A 23,852-nucleotide genomic window follows, 5' to 3' on the forward strand; every position below is an offset into this window, starting at 1 on the left:
GTCAAAACTGGGCGGCTCTCACTTCACCTCCCAAACACAGAGGCATTTCTCTCCTTTGTTATAAACGTCTGTGCATCTCCACCTATAACCTCCTACAGGTGACATTATCTTCAACTGAGCCAGAGTCACACCTCCTTCAAAATATTTTAATTTACTTAAGAGAAAGCAGACACACACATAAGACATTCATAAAGACATTTGATTTTGTTAATATTTAGTTGCCGCTCTTTAATTAGGCATACATCAATACTATTGACTTTCTATTATTTAAATGAGTTTTCAACTTTCCCAGAATCTTCTCCGATTAGCCCTCCTGTTACCTTCAGATTTAATATCTGTTTATCAACTGAGGTCAATTTTACCCCAGTAATTTCAGAGAATTTTGTTTCTGGGAATATTACCCACCCATTCCCCAGCTCCATATTTTTTATTTCCTCAGCACCATTAGGGTTAGGGTTAGGGTTAGGGGTAGCTTTGAGGGTTAGAAAACTTACAGTGGTAATATTTATTTTATTTTACGAGAAAAACCTCAGAAATTATGAGAAGAAAACTCAAATCTATGAGAAATACTCAAAAATTCTGAGATTAGAAAGTCAAAAACTCACAAGAAAAAAACATGGAAAGAGTTTTTTTTTCTTTTACTCTTTTCTTGGAACCACATGGCTTCATTTTGCATGGTTGGATCAACCACACGCTTACACACCATTAACTATTCCCCCTGAGTTTTTTCTCGCAAATTTGTGACTTTTTAATCTAAAAATTTCTGGGTTTTTTTCTCAAAAAATTGAGTTTATTCTTGTAAATCTACCATTTTAATCTCAGACAACTTCTGAGGTTTTTTTGCTTGCAACTTTGTGAATTTATAATCTCAGAAATGTTCAAGTTTTTTCTCATAGATTTGTTAGTTTTTCTTGTAAATCTACCATCTTAATGTCAGACAATTTCTGAGTTTTTTTCCTTGCAACTTGTGAATTTATAATCTCAGAAATTTTAAAGTTTTTTCTCATAGATTTTTTAGTTTTTCTTGTAAATTTAGCCTACCACTTTAATTTCGGAGAATACCCTAGATTTTTTCTCATAAATTTACTACTTTAATCTCCGGGAATTTTTGAGTTTTTTTTTTTTTTTTTTCTTGCAAATTTGTGACTTTTTTTCATAAATTTCTCTCAATTTCTCACTTTTTTTTTCAAAAATCTCATAAATTCACCACTGTAATCTAAGGGAATATCCAAAGTTTTCAGGTAAATTTACCACTTTAATTTCAGAGAATACCCAAGATTTTTTTCTCATAAATTTACTACTTAAATCTCGGAGAATTTTAGAGTTTGGTTTTTTTGTTTGTTTGTTTGTTTGTTTGTTTTGCAAATTTGTGACTTTTTTTTTTTTTTTTTTTTTTTTTAATAAATTTGTGTTTTGTTGTGAGTTTTTTCTCACAAATTCACCTCTGTAATCTAAGGGAATATCCAAAGTTTTCAGGTAAATTTACCACTTTAATCTCGGAAATTCTAACTTTTTTCTCAGAATATTACCCTTCATCCCCGGTACTTTTTTCTTCCTACAATGGCCCTAATACGCCGTCAAGACTCTTGGGATTATGTGTGCTTCATAAAAACGCATTTTAAAGAAATAATCTGTCGGGTTTTTGGGGAAATAATCCGGCAGATAGTTCCCAGCGCCCAGAGGAGCGGAGAGGCTCTTCAGTACCGACCCGGTGTCAGCTGTGAGGCTCAAAGCGGAGGGATAATAAAGTTTCTGAAAGCCTCGGCGTGTCTCAAACAGCTTTAAGTTGTTTTTAAAGTGAGGAAAGTGAGTGAGGAGTGTGAAGTGAGAGCGGCGGGCTGACGCTGGGATCTGACCCCCGCCCTTTGGCATGACGTTAGCCGCTGGAAGCTAACAGCTAGCGGTGATTAGCCGAGCCGAGCCGGCCAGCTGACGGGCTGCCGGGCTCCGGTAGCAGCCCGGTCAGCCGGACAGACCGCGGACAAAGACCCGGACACGGAGCTAATCGACCGGTGTGCTGAAACCGCCCGCCGGGAGGGGGTTACCGCCGGCAGAGGAGCTAGCAGCGGCTAACAGGGCTAACCAAGAAGTGACTGAACGGGATAAACAAACTTACAGTTCCTGATGTCAGAGATGAACACGGCCAGGCCACGCATCCCGTCTCCTTTAGACACCGCAGGCATTTTGTCCGGAGCCGCAGACGCTGCCCTTCCTCTTCAGAGTCACAGTGAGCAGAACCGCACACACACACACAGACATACACACACACACACAGAGCCAACTTTGTTCCTCAGCAGGTTGTTTTACCTCAAAACCTCCAGCGGACCGACGGAGCAGGAGGAGGAGGAGGCGCTGCGTCAGAGGGCTGGGGCCGCGTCCCATTCACACACGGCCGGAGCTGCCGTGTCAACTGACTGGGGCCGCGTCCCATTTAGTCCAGTCATTTTATGAAAAAACCGAGGACAAATTGCAAGAGAAGCAAACTCAACTGATTTTGTATCCTCAGTTTGTCCTGAGTGAGGGGGAAAAGTCCCAAGAAATCCCATTGGTAGAAAGTTTTGAAAATCACCTATTTATGACCACATATTACCAAAAAACACTGTTTTAACACACAGGGGAAAGGGGTTCAGAATTTTACTTTCAGATATCACTATGAAAATTCACAAGTTGATTACACACACAAAGACAAGAAAAAAAGTCAATTACCAGTTCTTTGAATTATTCTGTTTACACATTCATATCACACATTATCTGATTTGATATGCGCTAATAAGAAATATGAGGAATAAATGCCAGAACAGATATTTAAACAGTGAATTAAAAGGTTACTATATGTATAGTAACCTTTTAATTCACTGTTATATAGTAACCTTTTAATTCAAGGTTACTACATATATAGTAACCTTTTAATTCACTGTTTAAATGTCTCTTCTGGCATTTATTCCTTATACTCCTTATTAGCGCATATCAAATCAGATAATGTGTGATATGCATGTGTAAACAGAATAATTCAAAGAACTTGTAATTGACTTTTTTTCTTGTCTTTGTGTGTGTAATCAACTTGTGAATTTTTATAGTGATATCTGAAAATAAATTTTGAACCCCTTTCCCCTGTGTGTTAAAAACAGTGTTTTTTAGTAATATGTGGTCATAAATAGGTGATTTTCAAAACTTTCCACCAATGGGATTTCTTGGGACTTTTTTCCCCTCACTCAGGACAAACTGAGGATACAAAATCAGTTGAGTTTGCTTCTCTTGCAATTTGTCCTAGGTTGACCCCAATTTTGGCCTAAAATTACTGGACTAATTCACACACTGCCGGAGCTGCCGAGTCAACTGACTGGGGCCGCGTCCCATTCACACACGGCCGGAGCTGCCGAGTCAACTGACTGGGGCCGCGTCCCATTCACACACGGCCGGAGCTGCCGAGTCAACTTACTGGGGCCGCGTCCCATTCACACACAGCTGGACCTGCCAACTGGACTGGGACTGAACTGACTTGGGCCGCGTCCCATTCTCACACAGCTGGACCTGCCAGCTGGACTGGGACAGGACTGAGCTGGGGCTGCGTTGCATTCAGAAAAAGCTGGACTTGCCAACTGACTTGACTGGGGCCGCATCCCATTCAGACACGGCTGGACCTGCTTACTGTACTGGGGCCGTGTTCTCTACACAAATGGTTTGACCTGAAAGCTAACCTTGGGATGTTTTCCCAGTTTACACACTGAGACCGACCGACTTGACTGCTGCAGCCTTTCATGCACACAGAGTCAGGCCTGCTGGGTAAGATAGATAGATAGATAGATAGGTATACTTTATTGATCCCAAACTGGGAAATTCACACGTTACAGCAGCATCATCAATAAAAACATAAAATAAAAGTAAAATTAAAAGTATATACAATAGAGACTAAATATGCGAAATATATACACTAAAGACAATACACTGCAAAAACTCAAAATCTTACCAAGATTATTTGTCTTATTTCAAGTCAAAAATGTCTTATTTCACTTAAAATAAGATATGATCACCTCAGAAGTAACTTGTTTTTAGACAATTGTCTCTTGTTTCAAGTGAAAATTTGCTTGAAACAAGTGAAAATTTGCTTGTTTCATTGGCAAAATTTGTTTCTTGTTTCTAGCTAAATTTCACTTATTTCAAGTGAATTTTCACTTTTTCCACTGGCAAATTTTGCCAATGAAACAAGCAAATTTTCACTTGTTTCAAGTGAAAATTCACTTGAAACAAGTGAAAATTGTTTATAAACAATTTACTTCTGAGGTGATCATGTCGTGTTTTAAGTGTAATGAGATATTTTGACTATAAATAAGACATTTTTGACTTGAAATAAGACAGATAATCTTGGTAAGATTTTACGTTTTTGCAGTGTAAAGGGTAAACTGGGGCTGCGTTCCACATGAACCCTTATGAAGTCAAACTATTCTAGCTGTTCTATTGTTTACCTTTACCTGCGTGGTCATCATGTCCACATTACTAATGACTAACCTCATTGCATGTAAATATCTCATAACAGCACCAGTGGTCAGCCCTACAACATCGATACACTGCAAAAAGTCAAAATCTTACCAAGATTATTTGTCTTATTTCAAGTAAAAATGTCTTATTTCTAGTCAAAATATCTCATTACACTTAAAATAAGACATGATCAGGTCAGAAATAACTTGTCTTTAGACAATTTTCACTTGAAATAAGTGAAAATTAGCTTGAAACAAGAAACAAATTTTGCCAATGGAACAAGCAAATTTTTACTTGTGACACAAGTGAACAAGTAAAAATTTGCTTGTTCCATTGGCAAAATTTGTTTCTTGTTTCAAGTAAATTTTCACTTGAAACAAGTGAAAATTGTCTAAAGACAAGTAATTTCTGAGCTGATCATGTCTTATTTTAAGTGTAATGAGATATTTTGACTAGACATTTCATTAAGACATTTTTGACTTGAAATAAGACAAATAATCTTGGTAAGATTTTGACTTTTTGCAGTGTATGGAGATATCAGGTTAGAAATATTGTGATATTTGATTTACTCCGTGTCGCCCAGTTTGCGTTTCACTGGAGCAGAAATGTCTGTGAAGGCCTGAAAGTTTAAAAGCTGAGTGAGAAACAGGAAGCTGTGAGAGAGGCAGGACAGGAAGCTGAGTTATCTGACAGGACGGAGCGTCACGCTGCAGGTCAGATATCAGAGCTCAGAGCTTTTTGATTATCTTGTAAGTCACGATTTTACATCATTTCATTTTTTCATTTCAACTTTATTTCAGACCAGTATGGTCCATATAAACACAAATAAAAGAACAAACAAAACAACCACAACGATTAAAACAATACAAAAGTTCATATGCCACAATTGGAGCTAAAACACACATGCCCCTTTTCCACCAAAAAACACCAGGTGCTAGTTCGGAGCTGGTGCTAGAGCCGGTGCTTAACTGGTGCCAACAAAGAACCGGTTTGCTTTTCCACCGGCCAAGAGCCAAGCGGAGCAAAGTCAGAGCCACATCATTACGTCATCGTAAAACGTGATCACGTGGGTGTGCGAGAAGCTCGCTCGGAATCACAACAACAAACATGGACGACCCACCGTAGCGATGCAAATCCTGCTCGTGTCTTTACAAGCCTACATTGCGGTCCAGAGGCGAAAAATGCAATTATTGCCGGCTACCCGTCGTATTCGTGGTCTGAACGAATGGTGACTATGTTTACTTATACGTTTATAGCGTTCGCTGCTCCCGTTTGAGTCTGGAAGCCCGCCCAGCAATGGCGCGGTGGGCATCGGTTCTTTCTCTGGCTCCCGTTTAGCCCCTGCTTGCCGTTGGTGCTTGCTTGGAACCGATTTGGAACCAGTTTGGCCCGTGCTCGGGCGGTGGAAAACCAAAAAACTGGTTCTAAGTCAGGCGTGGGCTCTGAACCAGCCCTGGAACCGGTTTGGTGGAAAAGGGGTAACACAGACAATCCCTCCAGTGCCCCCAGAAGCAAGAAAAGTACCTGGTGTCACTCCTTGTAGGCTCAACCAGGACCTGAATAACTTCATTCTTCGAGTCAGACAGTCGACATATAAATTTAAACATAAACTTCCTCAGCACAGCATGAAAGGTGGGGACATAACTGCTCACAAACATCTGACTTCTGCACTTGCACATCAAATGCAATTGCCTGAAATTGGATATGGTTACTTTTAAAGGCTGCTACTTGTTTAAAACCTTTAAAAATATAATGTCATACCCATTTTACCTGGTTCACCTTGGGTTGTCTTGATTCAAAGTGAGTTTAATTTTCTTTGACCTGTCCTTATTGTCTTTTATTGTTTTTATATACTACTTTTTTTTTTTTTTTTTTAAACCGGATGAGTTTATGACTTGTTTTATTTATTTTATTTTATTTTATTTTCTAATATTCTATTTTCTGCTGCCTTTGTGAAGTAACACTGATTTTGAAAAGATTTTGAACAGTTTTATTATTATCACAAGGTATTTTATTTTTATTTTTTTATTTTATTTTATTTTATTTTTATTTATTTTTATTTTTTAATTTTATTTTCTAATATTCTATTTTCTGCTGCTTTTGTGAAGTAACACTGATTTTGAAAAGATTTTGAACAGTTTTATTATTATCACAAGGTATTTTATTTTTATTTTTATTTTATTTTATTTTTATTTTATTTTTATTTTTATTTATTTATTTTTTTTTTTTTCTAATATTCTATTTTCTGCTGCCTTTGTGAAGTAACACTGATTTTGAAAAGATTTTGAACAGTTTTATTATTATCACAAGGGACTTCTGTAAACTAGAAGGCAGCTTCTTTCTGATGATATTAATAGTATTAATACTGGTAATCAGTTCATGAGGAAGTCACTGGTGTGGTGTGGATTAATTTAGATCAGAGATAAGCATGTCAGAGCCATGTGCTTATTATTATTTCTGCAATCAAACAGCACCCCTCCAGCCAATCAGAGTCGAGTATTCATCCAGGCCACTGCATAATGAATATTAATGGCCGATATTCTGAGAGCTGACTTCTGCTGTCACGTCAGGTTTCCTCCGGCAGGACGAAGGCGAGCCAGTTCTCAGGGAGGGGACGGAAAACAGCATTTCAGTGGTAAGATATTAAACCAGTCAAATTTCCAAGGTGATGTTCACGTCCGTTCAATCAGTTCCTCAGGACGGACAGCAGAGAGCAGCCAAACCAACCAAACACACACACCCAGACACACACTGCACTGCCTCTCTCTTTATGTGTGTGTGTGTGTGTGCAGCTGCTAGTTCTACATGTAATGGAAATCCTCTATCAGATTACAATAATAGCCAGTAGATAGTTAGTCATTAGATCTAATTTTATAGCTTTAACATTCAAGTTAATTGCAGTGTAGTGATAAATGCAGTGTTTCCGTTAAAAAAAGCTCTGCATTCGGCTAATAAGGTCAACAGTCACGGCTCCTGCCAAGTGATCACAGTGTTCCTCACGCCGGCCTGGTTTGTTTTTCAGGGTAAAACACCATCAGAGAGTGTGTTCCAGCAGTAAAACGACCAGGTTTCCTAAAACAAATCATGACATGACTCACGTCAAAATGATGTGAAAGTGCATATAAAGACAAAAAAAGACCCGGGGAGCGGCTCCCTGAACATACCAACCATTTCCAAAATTAAACTGTTGTCTAGGGCAAGCTTGTTGCATCTGACAATCTGGAAAAAAAACACCATAGGTATCTAAAAATGTGTTTTGATTAATTATCATTGCAATGTGACTAATCACAATCATAATTCAAGATGTCTGCAATTACAGTTTCATTAGTAAGAATGTAATTAGATCTGTACTGATGTCATACAAATCACTATTTGACTTACATACTGTACATACTGAAGACACCTGTAATTCTAATTTGACCAGTCAAAATGAGGTTTACATATGTCTTCTGTTGGACTTATGACTCAGCAAATCTGTGGTGCAGGACATCACTCAGGCAAGGCTTCCCAAACGATATTGATCTTGTGATTTGATCAGTGTAAACAGAAGAAACGGTGTTTGCTGGACGTTCTTATGAAAAGATAAAGGTGGAAAACATCACATGGAAGACTGGTCTACTTTGTAAATACAGACTCACTCTTACTGTCACTACATTTTAAGTCACACACTTTTTACTTTTTCACTGAAGCAGATCTTCATGCCAGTATTTATTTATTTTTTTTTAACTAGTACTAGTACTTCAGCTTGAACAAAGTATCAGCAAAGTTGCACTTCAGTAGGGTGAGACCGTGGTGAGTTCAGGGTCTCAGCGAGAGAGGGAAAGAGAGAGATTAAAGCTGCACTAAGTGATTTCTGACCACTAGAGGGCATAAAGAGCATAAAACACACAAAGACATTCCTGCCTCTGATCACTTGTAGAAAGTAAAGAATTTTTTTTTACTGGAAATGTGAGACACATTTTACTCTTGCAAGGCTCCCGTTGGTTTACTTGGATTACTTTTTCTCTTCACTTCAATTAAAAATGTGGTGAAACTGCAGACTTTCAGGCACAAGATAAGCTGCTTTGAATGAACTTTTTGAAACCAGCAATACAGCGACAGAGGCAGTTGTGTGATTGATCTGATATTTGGATACCTTTATGTGCAGAATGTGCAGTTTCAGAGAAGCTTTGAATGGAGGTGAGATGGCAAGGCGGTGAGGAGGAGGGCAGAGGAGAGGACGATGCAGTGCAAACCAGTAAATAACAGGCTGACTGTGAACTGAACAGTAGAAAGAAGACTACAACAAGGACTCACATTGCAATGGGACACAAAAACCATGTAAACTTATTACTTTAAAAAAAAAAAAAAAAATTCTGCTCCAGAATCTGTAATAAAGAGCACAAGCAGAAGTGGGAGGGTCCGTGGACACCCCACAAGGCCCCCTTTTGGAAAAACTGCAAAAAGAAAAAAAAAATGAAATGGGCATGGCCCAATCAGTGTGAGAAGTTAATATGTTGTTCCTTAGCCTGAGATAAACCACATGTCACCATTTTGAGGTGTTACGCTAATCTAATGGGAACTTCGGCGACTTTTTGTGATAGGCCCCGCCCACTGCCACGCCCCCTTTTGTCCTCTGAAGTGAATCAAAGGACAGACCTGCTCAAAAGTTTTGTAATAGTCTCCCCCCTCCAGTTTTGTCTGTAAAAATATTGTAAAATATAAAATGAAATGAGGTAAAAAAAAAAAAAAAATGAACTGAACTGTGGGAGTTCAGTCGATTCACTCATCTTTGGTTTGACGGCTCACCTCAGCTGCTGGACAGTGTTTGTCTGGACGGTTTGTGTGTGTGTGTGTGTGTGTGTGTGTGTGTGTGTGTGTGTGGATCTGTCTCCCCTGCAGAGCTCAGCAGATCACCTCGACTTAACCTTAATGTAATTAAAGCTGCGGTGTTCATGTAATCTAACTAACGCTGTCTGTCCTGCAGACCTGACACACAAACAAATACCTCAACCTGCCGCAGACACACAGCACAGTCACCGCTCAGACTTCTGAGGCGTTCACGCTCCAGAATGTGGAAAAATGTCTCATTAGCTAAACTGGCCCAGCCTCATACTGTTCTGTGTAGTCGGTATGATTTTATTTATTTATTATTTTTACATAATTAAGCTTGATTGCTGTTTAAAAGGCAGATTTTCCTAAAAAACAAAACTAATCCTCTCCATCCTGACTTGTGAGCCACTAGCAGTGTGTGTGTGTGTGTGTGTGTGTGTGTGTGTGTGTGTGTGTGTGTGTGTGTGTGTGTGTGTGTGTGTTAGTGTGTGTGTGTGTCTGCAGAGACCCTGCCCTCAGCCTGGATTTTCTTGTTTTGCTGAGCTCAGCACTCTTCTGGGTGTCGGCCTTTGGGCAGCAGGTGTGGAGCTCCCAGCCAATCACAGCGCAGCACGTTGCTAGAATGCTAGCACCACACCCAAAAGGAAGCTAAGAAAATTGCAGACATGGAAAAATGAAAACCTGTTGAGGCCAAAGCGACGCCAAACTGGCCTGTTTTCTGTTGGACAGGGAGGTGGCGGCGGAACAATTTTTTCTCCTTAGGACAGCGATGGAATGGCTCACATTTCATTCTTTCACTGTCCTAGGAAACGAAAACTAGCTGCTGGCTAAAAAAACACAACCAACAAAACCTGCTCATTCTACCTGTAAACATTCTGTTTTTAACTAATTGTTTTTTATTTAACAAGTTGCTTTATTTAATACAGGCTATGACAAAGTGTAGCCTATTAATTATTATTATGGGTTATTATTCTTACTTTGTTTTTATTTGTATTTACTAGTGGATTTGGATGTTTTACATGTACATATATACAGATATTTATATTGCTAATGTACTTCCTCTGCTGTTTGCTGCTCTCTGATTCAGATTCAGAAAACTTTATTTATCCTATACGGGCAATTCAGTTGACAGCACCCAGTTCAATAACTAAAAGCACAACAAATACAACAATCATTCATTAGACATACAACTCTTACCACTCAACTCTCAATTGTCAGTAAATCAGTTGAACTAATGGTTTCCCAGCAGCAATACCTTGTACATGTGCAAATTTGCGAAAATAAGTATTCGAACAAAAGGCAAGGCAAGGCAAGGCAAGTTTATTTGTATAGCACATTTCAGCGACAGGGCAATTCAAAGTGCTTTGTATAGAAACATAAAAGGAAAAAGAATGAATAAATAGCACAGGGCGTCCACGTGAAAGAGGGTGAATGACTCTGATTGGGCCACCATGTATAAATAAGGGTTGAATAAATTAGGTGTCACGCCCCTCTGCACCCCCACTGGCCCTGCAGTGGCAGTGCAGGAGTCTTTGGGAGGTGCCTGAGCTAAACTGGCTTACCTGTCCTCACCTGTACTGCTCCCCTAGATTTTTAACTTAAATTATTTATTAAAACAAAATTATATCTGATCTGAGTCTGTCTCCACTTTATGTTGCGGCCCACGAGCCGGGGTCGTAACATAAATAAATACATAAATAAATAAAAATAAAGGTGGCCAGGCCAAGTCCTCAGACCAGACGTCCCAATCGCCTGTTGGTGCTGGGACCAGTGCTGAGGTCGGGCTTGGGGCAGGGGTGTTTGTGTTTTGGTGGTTTTGGTGTTTTGTGTTGCCTGTGTCATGTTTAAAGGTGCAGCGACTGACTGAGGTTATGGTTTAGTGTCGAGCCATAAACCTCCCTTTCTGTTTATCATTACCGAACATAAAGAGCAATTTCGCAAGGATGAAGAGGAAGAACTTCAGCACTACAGTCATTTTTGAATTTTTGTGGCATCATAATCAGCAGTGAACCCTTTTGCCTGAAAAACTCATGGCCAAGTTGTTTTGAGAAAAAAACTCATAATTTCTGAGATTAATTAATTTATGAGGGAAAAAATCTCCAGATGCTGATGAGAATATTGTCATTCTGAGCTCAAAATAAAATTATTTCCTTCTTACTAAATCCCAGAGTAAAGGAAAAACTAGTTTTCCCAGTTTTTTCCTTCTAAACTTGTGACCGTCTTGCCTAATCTCAGATTATTCAAGCTTTCTCATAAATTTGTGAGTTTTTCCTCATAAATCTGCAACTTTAGTCTCACAATTTCTGATTTTTTTTCTTGCAAATTTGTGAGTTTATGACCTCAGAATATCCAAGTTTTTTTCCCTCATGATTCTACGACTATTAATTTTGAAAATTCTGAGTTTTTTTTTTTTTTTCTCTTGGAATATTACCCCCCTTCCCCTGGCTCCATGTTTTTTTTTCTTGCCACACTGGCCCTAATTCGCCGGCATAGTGTTATCTACCTGCTGAAAGTTTATGAAACACACACACACACACACTGAGCCGCTCACCTTAACAAGAACCTAAACATATTTGTGTGTGTGAAGGTCACAGGGGAGGCAGCAGGGCTGACTCAGGGATTAGACAAGGTTGAACACACATACAGATTAAGTAAATCTGTAAAATGCTATCTTAATCCCACCTTTCCAATCTTATGGCTACTTTACACTGAGATGCTCTCACACAAACAACACCGCAGCACTGAGGAAAGTGCTCATTCATCTGGCATTTTATTGTGAAATTCAGCATCCAGTCATCAGGACGGGATCTGCTCAGCTGCTGTTTTTAACATTTTTGATGCCATAAGACAAAATAAAGGTGAATAAGATGCTGCAAATTATTTTTAATCGTTGAATGTCAGTAGGTCAATTATGCAACACATACACTATATTACCAAAAGTATTCGCTCACCCATTCAAATGATCAGAATCAGGTGTCCTAATCACTTGGCCTGGCCACAGGTGTATAAAATCAAGCACTCAGGCATGCAGACTGTGAAACAAGACATTTGTGAAAGAATGGGCCGCTCTCAGGAGCTCAGTGAATTCCAGCGTGGAACTGTCATAGGATGCCACCTGTGCAACAAATCCAGTCGTGAAATTTCCTCGCTCCTAAATATTCCACAGTCAACTGTCAGCTCTATTATAACAAAATGGAAGCGTTTGGGAACAACAGCAACTCAGCCACGAAGTGGTAGGCCACGTAAAGTGACGGAGAGGGGTCAGCGGATGCTGAAGCGCATAGTGCAAAGAGGTCGCCGACTTTCTGCACAGTCAATTGCTACAGAGCTACAAACTTCATGTGACCTTCAGATTAGCCCAAGTACAGTACGCAGAGAGCTTCATGGAATGGGTTTCCATGGCCGAGCAGCTGCAGCCAAGCCACACATCACCAAGTGCAATGCAAAGCGTCGGATGCAATGGTGTAAAGCACGCCGCCACTGGCCTCTAGAGCAGTGGAGACGCGTTCTCTGGAGTGATGAATCACGCTTTTCCATCTGGCAATCTGATGGACGAGTCTGGGTTTGGAGGTTGCCAGGAGAACGGTACATTTCAGACTGCATTGTGCCAACTGTGAAATTTGGTGGAGGAGGAATTATGGTGTGGGGTTGTTTTTCAGGAGTTGGGCTTGGCCCCTTAGTTCCAGTGAAAGGAACTTTGAATGCTTCAGGATACCAAAACATTTTGGACAATTCCATGCTCCCAACCTTGTGGGAACAGTTTGGAGCAGGCCCCTTCCTCTTCCAACATGACTGTGCACCAGTGCACAAAGCAAGGTCCATAAAGACATGGATGACAGAGTCTGGTGTGGATGAACTTGACTGGCCTGCACAGAGTCCTGACCTGAACCCGATAGAACACCTTTGGGATGAATTAGAGCGGAGACTGAGAGCCAGGCCTTCTCGACCAACATCAGTGTGTGACCTCACCAATGCGCTTTTGGAAGAATGGTCAAAAATTCCTATAAACACTCTCCTCAACCTTGTGGACAGTCTTCCCAGAAGAGTTGAAGCTGTAATAGCTGCAAAAGGTGGACCGACATCATATTGAACTCTATGGGTTAGGAATGGGATGGCACTTCAGTTCATAGTATGAGTAAAGGCAGGTGAGCGAATACTTTTGGTAATATAGTGTAGATCCGACCGAGCAATCTGATTGGTCAATCAGACATTTAGAATGTGCTCAAATGAGCAATTAAGCACAGCTAGCCATGCTCGAATGAAAAAAAAAAAAACCTCATCACTGAAAATATTACTTCGCCGGCAATATTATTGCCAGAGTCTGTGTGGTTTCCATGGCAATACAAAACGTTTCACTGAAAACCCGCATCAAAAGCCGCTGTCAACTTTGTTAGTCTGCATAATGAACCATTTTGTTGTCAATTTTGATTAATTTGGCGACCTAAGTTTGGATAAATGGCTGAATGAGGAAGACAAAACAGAACAGATAAAGCCGAGATACGCGAGAGTGACGAGTGAAGAGCTGGATCAGCTGGAGAGGTCAGGAAATGAAGCCGTTACGGCCCGGTCACTGTCTTGGGCCGTCAAATGTCTACAAGACTACCTGACAAACACCGGGCAGACAGCTGATTTCTCACCTGTAAAGAAAGAAGAGCTAAACCAGATCCTCCGTGAATTTTATGGAGCTTTAATTTCTAGCCTATAATAAAGTGCTGCAGCGGAGTCAGCACCACGGACAGCATCTGTCAGATTTTCCACGGAGATGTGCGGCTATAACTTTGTTCTTGTTATTAATGTGTTATTGTTATCAGTTATTAATTAGCCTATTAATCGTTATTAATTTCTTGAGTTGCTTAGGCCATTGATTTAATTAATTTGTCAATTTGTATGCATCAGTACACTGAAGTGAACATTTAATGAATCAACACATCTGTGAAAACTTTATTTCAGAGGTAAATTGATAACAGCCTGAAAAGGTGATTAACAAAAGCCCCAGAAAGGTGGGGTTGAAATTATATAACTCTGTTCAGCCTTAATGTGACTGCTTACTGTTACTTTTGCTGCTTAGCCACATTAATCGGAGCTGACGTTAAACTGGAGTGACACACCACCAGCTGAAATAAAACATCTGCCGGTGACTTTATGAAAAGACAGATGTTTGTTGTGGTGCCGACACTGGAAAGCATTAGCCTGTATTTAAATATAACTGTTCATATAAGTTGGTTGTAGATCAAGATCAGCTGTGCTGCTGAGTCACTGTCACGGCACCTGTTTAGATTAAAAATGACTGAGAAGTCGGCAGGGGTGTAACTATCAGTCCATGAAAAAAATATTTTTTCCAGCAGATATTCTAGTTACAACATGATTGAGCTAGGAGAGCAGTTTTGTGTTGCTATGTGTGGTATTTATTCAGTTTGGGGAAATCGCGATGTCTAGAAAACATGATAAGCTCAAGTTGGCTGACAAGGACTAGTTAACGTCAGATCTCATGTTTTCCGCTGAAACGGAGACAATATTAGCAAAAAAAAATCTTTTATATTTTGAGAGCGAAATGCCCACAGTATGAATACATTATGATTATACATTTTATTTTGTTGGTAATAGCTGTATAATCGCATTATTACACGAGAGTGATGCTAACGGAACTTGGCGCAAGCGCCTCGTTCCTGGCCGCATCACTGTGGTGACAATAATAACGGTCAGGCACACCCTCTCGTGTAATAATGCTTAAGAAAAGCATCAAGGCCTCATGAGTGTGTGTACATGCCAGGGGGAACATTTGCTTGTGGTTTTCAGTCCGGTACACAGAGAGAAGGTTTTTAAAAAATTATAATAATACAATAAAATCCTGTCTTGGAAGCATTTTAAGGTAACTGATGAAAAACCTGAGTGGAAAAAATAAAAACTAAAATTATAAAAAGGACCAAAATGAAAATAAAAAAGCACAAGTCTATCTCCGCTAGACATCTAGGCTTTTTAAATTAGGATCCACAGTGATATTAATTATACCTGAATGTAAATAGTGTTAAATTATGAACATGTGACTTGCAGTTTCTCACACTGATCATTTTATTCCATAGAAACTGAAGAGGCACCAGCAGCATGTGCCTTTTTTTCCACAGCAAATCAGAGCATTTCCAGGTGGTTCACGTTGCCATGGCAACAGCTGTGGCGTTCACTGACAGTACAGTGTCGGCAGAAAAGTTTGTTTGAATAACTTTATTGAAACCATGTTGACATCAGCAGCAGCAACAACCAAGGAGGAAGTTAAAGTTCAAATCATCTGCTGCCAATAAAGTTGTTTAGAAATTATGCTCTTTGTTGGAGCCTCTCTCAGGCTAAGATAATCCTAATGAGCTGCATTGTTGTTAATAAAGTTATTGAATAAAGTTCTGGCAAAGCCTCCAACAACCTACCAGATTAAGACTGAACTCCTGAAACCAGCATTTTTCTTTTATGTTTTGTATAAATCAAAATCAAAACTCATCACAAAGTTATTTTCTCATTTATCTAATTAATAATCTTGTGAAAACAGAAGCTCCCCCGACATAAACGAACTCTTCTGCCGACACCGTAACTTCAGGTGTTACAGTTGTTGTCATGGCAACAGAAATCACCCGGAAACACATCAACCAAAGGCCCACGCCAGTTCTACCCGTTCAATTTTGATGCTTTGTTCATATCACTGAGTAGAATATTATTTAATGTTGTGGTCCAGCAGGCCACAGTTGAACATTTGTTCAATGAGGGTTCGCTAAAATTGACAAAAAAAAAAAAATGCTATTCAGTACGGCTTGAGTGTTGAAAAATAAAAATCGAAAGTGAGGCTGACAACAAACTGAGAGAACTTGAGCTGGGAGGTGAGACCGAAACCAAACGTCTCTGGTTTTAGTTTTGAACTTTTTTTTTTTTTTCCGCTCTGCAGGCTGACTGTCACAGCCGGTTAGAGAGGTGATCCACCTCTGCATGCATGTTCTCCAGCTGTTACACACTCAGAGAGCACAGCGTAATGTAATAAAGCAACAAGCGTATGAACACACGTGTGTTTCCTCCATCAGAGCTGAACAGCATTAGAGCGCTGGACGCCGTGTGAAGGAGCGGCCGCTCTAATCACATCAGCACCGAGCAGATGGATCTCACCCGGAGGTCAGCGCCCATTTAGTTTTTCAGAGGAGGAGAGCTGCTCCAGGGTCAGATTTAACTCCAAATCTCACCCTGAAAGAGACGGCCGTCAGTGAACCTGGATCGGTGGCTGACTTCCTGTCAGGTGGCTGATGAATGTGGGATCCGGCTGTAACTGTGTTTGGAGTCTCCAGGTCGGATGTGGAGACAGGAAGCCGGTTCAGACGATCGCCTCTTCCATAATTGCAAAGATCTGGCCTGATGATAGTTTTGTAGTATGGAGCATTTTTATTTGAAGAACAGATCAATATATTTGTTAGGTTCAGTGAGAGCTCACTTCCACTTACAAAGACAAGTTTTACTAAATCACCGTGGTCATGCTTCACCACATTTTAAAGTCTCCCTCCGCTCAAAATGTGTTTTTCTTCTGTTTCTGTCTCCTAAAGTGTGTGAGCTCGACTCTGCTGACTCTGTGTCTGTGTTTGTCACCAGGGAGGTGTTTTCACTCTCCTCTGCTGGAGCTGGAGGTGTGTCTGCTGGAGTGTTGATACCCGACCCGAGTTCATCAGGACCCGACAAAAACATACAAATTATGTTCGGGGTTGGGTTCAGGTGCAGTTTGGTCGCGTCTGTGTTATTTTAGTGAAATTCTAGTGTAAAATAAATAAAGTGACGGACCTGGTGTCTGTTCTAGGCAACTTCCTGTAAAGTGCTGGAGTTTACGTGACGACGCTGAAGGCAACACGTAGGCTGTTTCGGGTGGAAAATGTGACCTGGCGATGGAGGATGAGCAAAACCTGGGGCTCAGGTCAGGTTCAGACAAAAATATGCAGCCTGATCCAAACTCAAGTGAGCGACCCTAAAATCTGAGATTAAGACCGACCCCAGGCCAGCTGGATTTGCTATGTCACAAATCCCACAGCCAATCAGCTGTCAGCTGACAGGGCGCTGCTTTGCATATCATTAACAGCAGCTCTGCTGGTCACTTTGAGTTTTTCATTTTCAAAATAACAACCAGACCAACTGGAAACAGCTGCTACACATAAATAGTATCAGTGCAAGTAAGAGATTCACCAAAATAACATTTTTTTGTGGTTGGATTGTGAAATATGACACAATATTCCAGGCAATATTCCTGTGGCAGGACGGGACATCCTGGTTGTGTGAAGAGAGCTCAGGTTACGAGCTGCTGTGCCAGCAGGCAGGGAGGGGGCGGGGCCTATTTGCATATTCATAGATCTGTGCATTTTTAATGAGGTCAAGATTTAGAGTTACATTTAAGGCAGTAAGGGATGTTTTCTGAAGATGTAATACTGACGACCAGAGATCATTTTAATGACTGTAAAATTTATTCCATTACAGAAAACAGATTTTGTGTTTCACCTTAAGACACATGACAAACAATGTCAAAATATAATCCCAGGCCAGGTGGTATGTGTAATCCCCCCACTCTGTGTTGGGTCTGCTCCCTGTGGGACGGTCCCAGAGCTCCTCCACAGGGGGGCCTCCCCCTCAGACGTCCACACTTCCTCTAGTGGCTCCTCTCATGGAAATATTTCAGTAAAATAGAGCAGTCGAGGTTGTCTTTGTTTTTTTTTTTTGTTTTTTTATATTGCAATATGGAGAAAACAGTGGCCTACACCAGCAGTGTGACAGTTGCTCAGTGTAGACTCATTCAATAAAACATCTTCAGTTCTTCTTCTCTGAATTGGTGACAAGGTGATTATTTATTGGTTAGTTATGACTCGGCAGAACACACACATTGCTTTTATGGTTAGAATCACAGGAGAATCTCCAACCAAACTGAAAACAGGACATATGCATTAACACTCTGCCTCTCTGGGTGCAGTATCTGTGTTTTGTCTGGGTCTATGGGAAGAAAGACACACACACACACACACACACACACACACACACACACACACACACACACACACACACACACAGATTATCTCAGTGTGTCTCCACTCCAAGCATACCAACATGTACTGAGTTCAGTAAGTTAGAGAAACACACAGCATTTAATGATTTTCAGTGATTAATAGTTAATATGTTAGTGGATGAAGCATAAAACACACTTGAGTAATAAAATCCCTTCACCCTCCTTTTGAGATGGAGGAGCAGCGGCTCTCCTCCAGGGGCCGGATTCTCCAAAGGTTCTTAAGATTAAATTTCTTCTGAAGTTCCACTTTTTTTCTTAAGTTTGGGTTTAAGAAGAATCTTAAGATATTTTCGAATTCACAAACAAAATATCTTAAGAATCCAAACAAAAGATCTTAAGAATGTTCTCAACTTTCTTCTTATGCTTTTTCTTAAGAATAAATGAGATTCTTGAAAGAAATTATCTTACAATTTTTCTTGAGTAGTATCGTAACTTTAAGACAGGTGAAGGTCGTCTTAAGTAACCACATGCTGTGTGAAGGTAAGCTATTTTTCAAACATCTTTGATTCATTTAGAGCCAAATTTGATTATATAACATAGATTAATGTAGTAATACCTTAATAATTTTACATTGTATAAGTTAACATAGTGATAATTGTTATCTAAACTGTAATTCAGCCTAATATCTAAGCCAGTATTTAGACACATGTAGGCACATATATTGTTTCTGAGTCTATATGAGGACATTTAGTTTAGCCACCAGTCACCATTCATGTGTCAATTATATTTAGATTCCATTAACTAATAGGTTAGTAATATCGTCGCTGTCCAATACAAAGTATGTATCTCAATTTTTGAGAAAACACTTTTATAACATCAAATCAAAGTTGAGACTATAATGGATATTGTTTTGTTGTATTTTAGATGGAACTGCTGTGGGTTGCAGCTCGAGGCTGTTTGTTTACATAAAGGTAGATAGTTGAGAAGTTCGTAAGTGGAAAAAATGAAGAAGTTCTTAAGATAATGTGCAGTTCTTAAGAAAATAATGGGGAATAGCACTTGAGAACATTCTTATGAACTTCTCATTTTTTCCTCTTACGAAACGTCTTAAGATTATTAGTAAGAACTTTTTGGAGAATCTGGCCCCAGGTTCCTCCCAGCGGTCTGAGCTCCTCACCGTGTCCCTGAGGCCCGGCTCACACTGCAGGGTTTCAGCTCTGGTTTTCCCATCCCAGACAAACATTTGACATGTGGGACCAAGACTCTTTCACGTCAGAGCCAAATCACCGCTGGTGCCCATCAGGAGTTTCCCAGCTACCTCAGCGGCTCCCACCAGGGAAGAGAGGAACCATCCCAGGCCCTGCCTCCTCCACAGAGGGAGCGTCCGTCGGGTTCAGAAGCTCCTCAAAGTGCTTCCTCTACCATGTGGCTGCGTCCTCAGCTGAGGTCAGTCGAGGTCAGCCTTGGCAAGGTCCTCCCTGCTCCTCATGAGTCATGAAAATGTTTGCTAGAGCCTCTGTCAGTCCTCTGCTCGACGGCCTCCCCAGACTCCTGAGTTTTTGCTTTAACATCCAACGGAGCTACAGCCCCTCTGACCGGCTGGTGTCCAAACCAAACCTGATCCAGCGTCTGTTTGAATGTGTAACACACACAGGTGGTCAATGACATGAAACGCATCAGGAAACTGGATTAATACGATATAAGCAAGTAGGTTTTAGAGACTGTTTCCAGAAGTCTTGTTGAAAGTTGTTTTTTTTTTTTTTTTTTTTTTAACTTTTAATTTGTGGACATGGTGCGGCCACCTGGGAGAGAATAAAAACGGACTATCCAGAGTTACAAACATGGCCAGTGGAATCATTGAGTACGTTTACATGCACACCATATTCCGGTTCGGCTCAATATTCCGGTTAAGGTAACTGCGCCGCGGCAGCTGGAATATTCCGTTTACATGTTACTTGGCATGTTCCCGTGTTTCGGCGTATTCCACTCTCTGACGTTATGCGACACTCAGCCTTCAGGGGGGCAGCAGCACGCGTATCGGCGTCTGGTCTGCCGGAAATACAGACGAAAAAGTCTTCTTCTTCTTTTTCTTCTGTCGCTATTTCTATGTTTTCTCCCATCGATATCCTCCGTGATATTTCCAGTCTTTGATCAGCTGAAGGTGGACTGCAGTCTCCTGGCTCTTGCTGCTGTTCGCCCTGCCGTTTTCCCCGCTTGCAGGTAACCATAGCAACAAAGACGCCACAGAATTCCTTGCAGGTCGAGCATGCGCAGTCGTGACTGAATATTCCGGTTCGGGGCGTTTTCCGACTAAGGTGTTTACATGCCCCAATATTCCGGTTGGAACAGGCACATGCCAGGGGTCTTATTGGGAATTCTCTCCAACCGGAATATGACCTTAATCGGGTTCGGTGCGTGTTTACATGACACGTGCGCAACCGGAATATTGCGAATATTCCGGTTAATACAGGAATAAGGTGTGCATGTAAACGTACTCATTGGGAAAGAGCAGAGTCGACTGGGATTTATGTGTAAAATGCAGGTGAAAGAAAAAAACGGACAAATTGTGTTAAACCATTAAAACCAAAAAACACCACTGTGACTGGCTGGGAGCTGCACACCTGCTGCCCAAAGGCCGAAGCCCAGAAAAGTCCTGAGCTCAGCAAAACAAGAAAATCCAGGCAGAGAGCAGGGACACACACACACACACACACACACATACACACACCAACACACACTGCTAGTGGCTCATACATTTTTTTTTTTTTTTTAGGAGACTCCGACTCATTCTGCCTTTAAGCATTACTATTAGTCTGGACATTTCAGCTCTGATAAAGAAACAAAGAGCCGGCTGTGTCTCTTCCGGACATCATTACGGGGTTTCCTCACCACAGACCTGAACAGACAGACGCCTGGCATCGAACCACCAACCCATTTCCTCATTTCCAGTCAAACGCACCACTGGAGTCCTGACGCAAACTGCGCGACATATTTTTAAATGAAAGCCGTATGAATCTGTTCTGCTCTCTCTTCCCTGAAAGCCGCGACCTGTGTTAGCAAGAGGTCGCATTGCCTAACGTATAGTGTTTGTGATCGTATATATAACTAACAGAGGTACAGTATAATTGAAATGCACATCCTGTGTAATCTGCGCTGCCTGTACAGTATTCCATATGACTAATCTGGATGAAAACAGCAATAAACCCACTCGCGTTCCTCTGAGAATGCCTGATTCACACGTTAGTCTCTTTTTCCAAGAGGGAGAACCTCATTATTCTCACCTTTTAATGAAATTACTGACGGTGAGAGCTTGTAAACGTCACGGTTTCTCATAACAGCCACATCATTAGAGGACCACGCAGTCATTAGTATGTTTATGATCCTTTGGTATTATTAAAGTCCTGGCAGAACAGAGCAAAAGCCCCCGCCTCCTCGAGCTCAGCAGAGGCTTCGTCACAGAGCCTTCCTCCCTCCCGAACAGCCCCGATGCAGAAAAATGCAGCGGCCTCACGAGCTTTGAGATGAACGTGAGGGTTTGATGCTCTCTGTTGCCTCGTCTTGAATCTCTGGCCTGGTGGAGAGGTTTTTAATCCACGTTCCTCTCATCAATCACAGTTTTGTTGACTATCAAATCCACTGAGAGACAGAAACAAAGAGTGTCTGCTGGCAGTTAAAACCTGAATTAACAAGGTGACATTCAGGAAAAAAAAAAAAAAAAAAAAAAACTAATGAAAACAAAGACAACAGAATTTGCAGCCAAATTCCAAAGATCTGGAGGAAAAAAGGATAACATCACTGCAAAAACTCAAAATCTTACCAAGATTATTTGTCTTATTTCTAGTCAAAATATGTCATTACACTTAAAATAAGACATGATCACCTCAGAGGTAACTTGTTTTTAGACAACTGTCTCTTGTTTCAAGTGAAAATTCACTTGAAACAAGTGAAAATTTGCTTGTTTCATTGGCAAAATTTGTTTCTTGTTTCTAGCTAATTTTCACTTATTTCAAGTGAATTTTCACTTGAAACAAGTGAAACAACTTCTGAGGTGATCATGTCTTATTTTAAGTGTAATGAGATATTTTGACTAGAAATAAGACATTTTTGACTTGAAATAAGACAAATAATCTTGGTAAGATTTTGCGTTTTTGCAGTGCAGAACGGCAAGCTCGCCTAGTATTTTAGAAAAGGAAGCTAAAGACCTATCTTTTTAATCTGGCTTTTATTTTGGAGTAATGCTGCAGTCTTAGTTTTTCAGTTTAATCATTAGTTTTGATATTTATTTTTATCCCTGTGTTTGCTTTTTTACTTTTATTGATTTGTTTTTAATATTTTAGAATTTTTATTGTAATTTTTTAGTCTAGCTTCATTTCTACAGTTTATTGTTTTTATTTTTTGTGGGGTTCTTTTAATCCTGCAAGGTGAAGCACTTTGGGCTGCATGTTTGCATGAAAGGTGCCATACATATAAAGCTAAGTTTAGTTTAATCTCATTATACTGTAATTGTCCATGTTATTATCTTTTGTCTTTTGTCTTTCACACTAACTCTGAACCTCCGTCGGAGTGGGTTGTTCCTCAGGTTTAGGTTATTTTCTTCTGTTGTTTAAATTGTTCATATTTCTGTTTTTTTCTATATTCCTTGTTTATAGTGTATATATTGGTTTTTGCTATTTATTATCAGTTTATACTGTTTATAATGTAAATTATGCTTCCTATTTTGCTATCCACTTTGCTGCTGTAATGCTTGAAATTTCCCCACTGTGGGACTAATAAAGGAATATCTTATCTTATCTTATCTTATCTTATCTTATCTTATCTTATCTCAGGTTTGGTGGTGCTGGAGACCAGGGATCGGTCAGCCTGTCATCGTGTGTGTCATGTGTGTTTGTGTTTCATTTCCTTGGGTTTTATTCAGTTTGAACTCTGTATTGCGTCGTTTTGTTTGTGTTTGATTGTTGATTAGTTAGATCGAGGCGGGGCGGGATGTTCGTTGTTAGGAGTTTGGGATGTTTCGTCATGATTTAAAGTTGGAATGTGCAACTTATTTGACATTAAAATATCAATAAATAAATGAATAAGATGTATTTTCTGCTGTCTTTCTCGTGTGTTTGTCTCTTCTTCAGCGCACACCTGAAATAATGCGTAAATTGTGTCTATACTGCCCCCTTCAGCTCTGGAAGAATATGTTACTGCCGACTGAAGGTCAAATCTAAATAAATACTAAATCTAAATACTATATCTAGGACCTACAGTGCCACAGAAAAACAGGTACTGTCATAATTTTGGACTATTGGCATCGACTCGGTACTGAAGGTTCTTGTGACATCCCATCCTGGATGAGCAGTGGATAAAAGATGGATGATAGATGTTGATGGGGTTTGAGTTTCAGACGGTGGCGCTGTGATCACTGCTCATGCTCTCCACCCAGCTCCTCTGTTTGTTCACCTCCTGTACAGCAGGGAAAAAAAAACTACCAGACACTAAATGTTCAGTAAACGTTTCACAAATGGAAAACTTTCATGAACTGGGTAAATGTCAGCTCAGTCTGAGGCGAGGTGAT

General features: G+C 40.3%; 1 protein-coding gene and 1 long non-coding RNA gene across 2 annotated transcripts in view; one reads left to right on the top strand and one right to left on the bottom strand.

Annotated features, from left to right (window-relative positions):
- The window catches only part of LOC115356856 (AP-2 complex subunit alpha-2), a 39,731-nt gene extending 37,482 nt beyond the window's left edge, over positions 1-2,249 (bottom strand). The window contains exon 1 of the mRNA XM_030048142.1: positions 2,117-2,249. Coding sequence (XP_029904002.1) covers positions 2,117-2,183 — 67 coding nt within the window. The 5' untranslated portion in view covers positions 2,184-2,249. The remainder of the gene's footprint in view (positions 1-2,116) is intronic.
- On the top strand, positions 1,500-23,365 carry LOC115356857 (uncharacterized). The gene is made up of 3 exons (XR_003928030.1): positions 1,500-2,227; positions 7,047-7,111; positions 23,119-23,365. It is a non-coding gene; the product is annotated as an uncharacterized LOC115356857 (long non-coding RNA).
- Positions 23,366-23,852: the final 487 nt, after the last annotated feature.

This window comes from Myripristis murdjan, chromosome 3, assembly GCF_902150065.1.
Source record: "Myripristis murdjan chromosome 3, fMyrMur1.1, whole genome shotgun sequence".
Taxonomy (NCBI): Eukaryota; Metazoa; Chordata; class Actinopteri; order Holocentriformes; family Holocentridae; genus Myripristis; species Myripristis murdjan.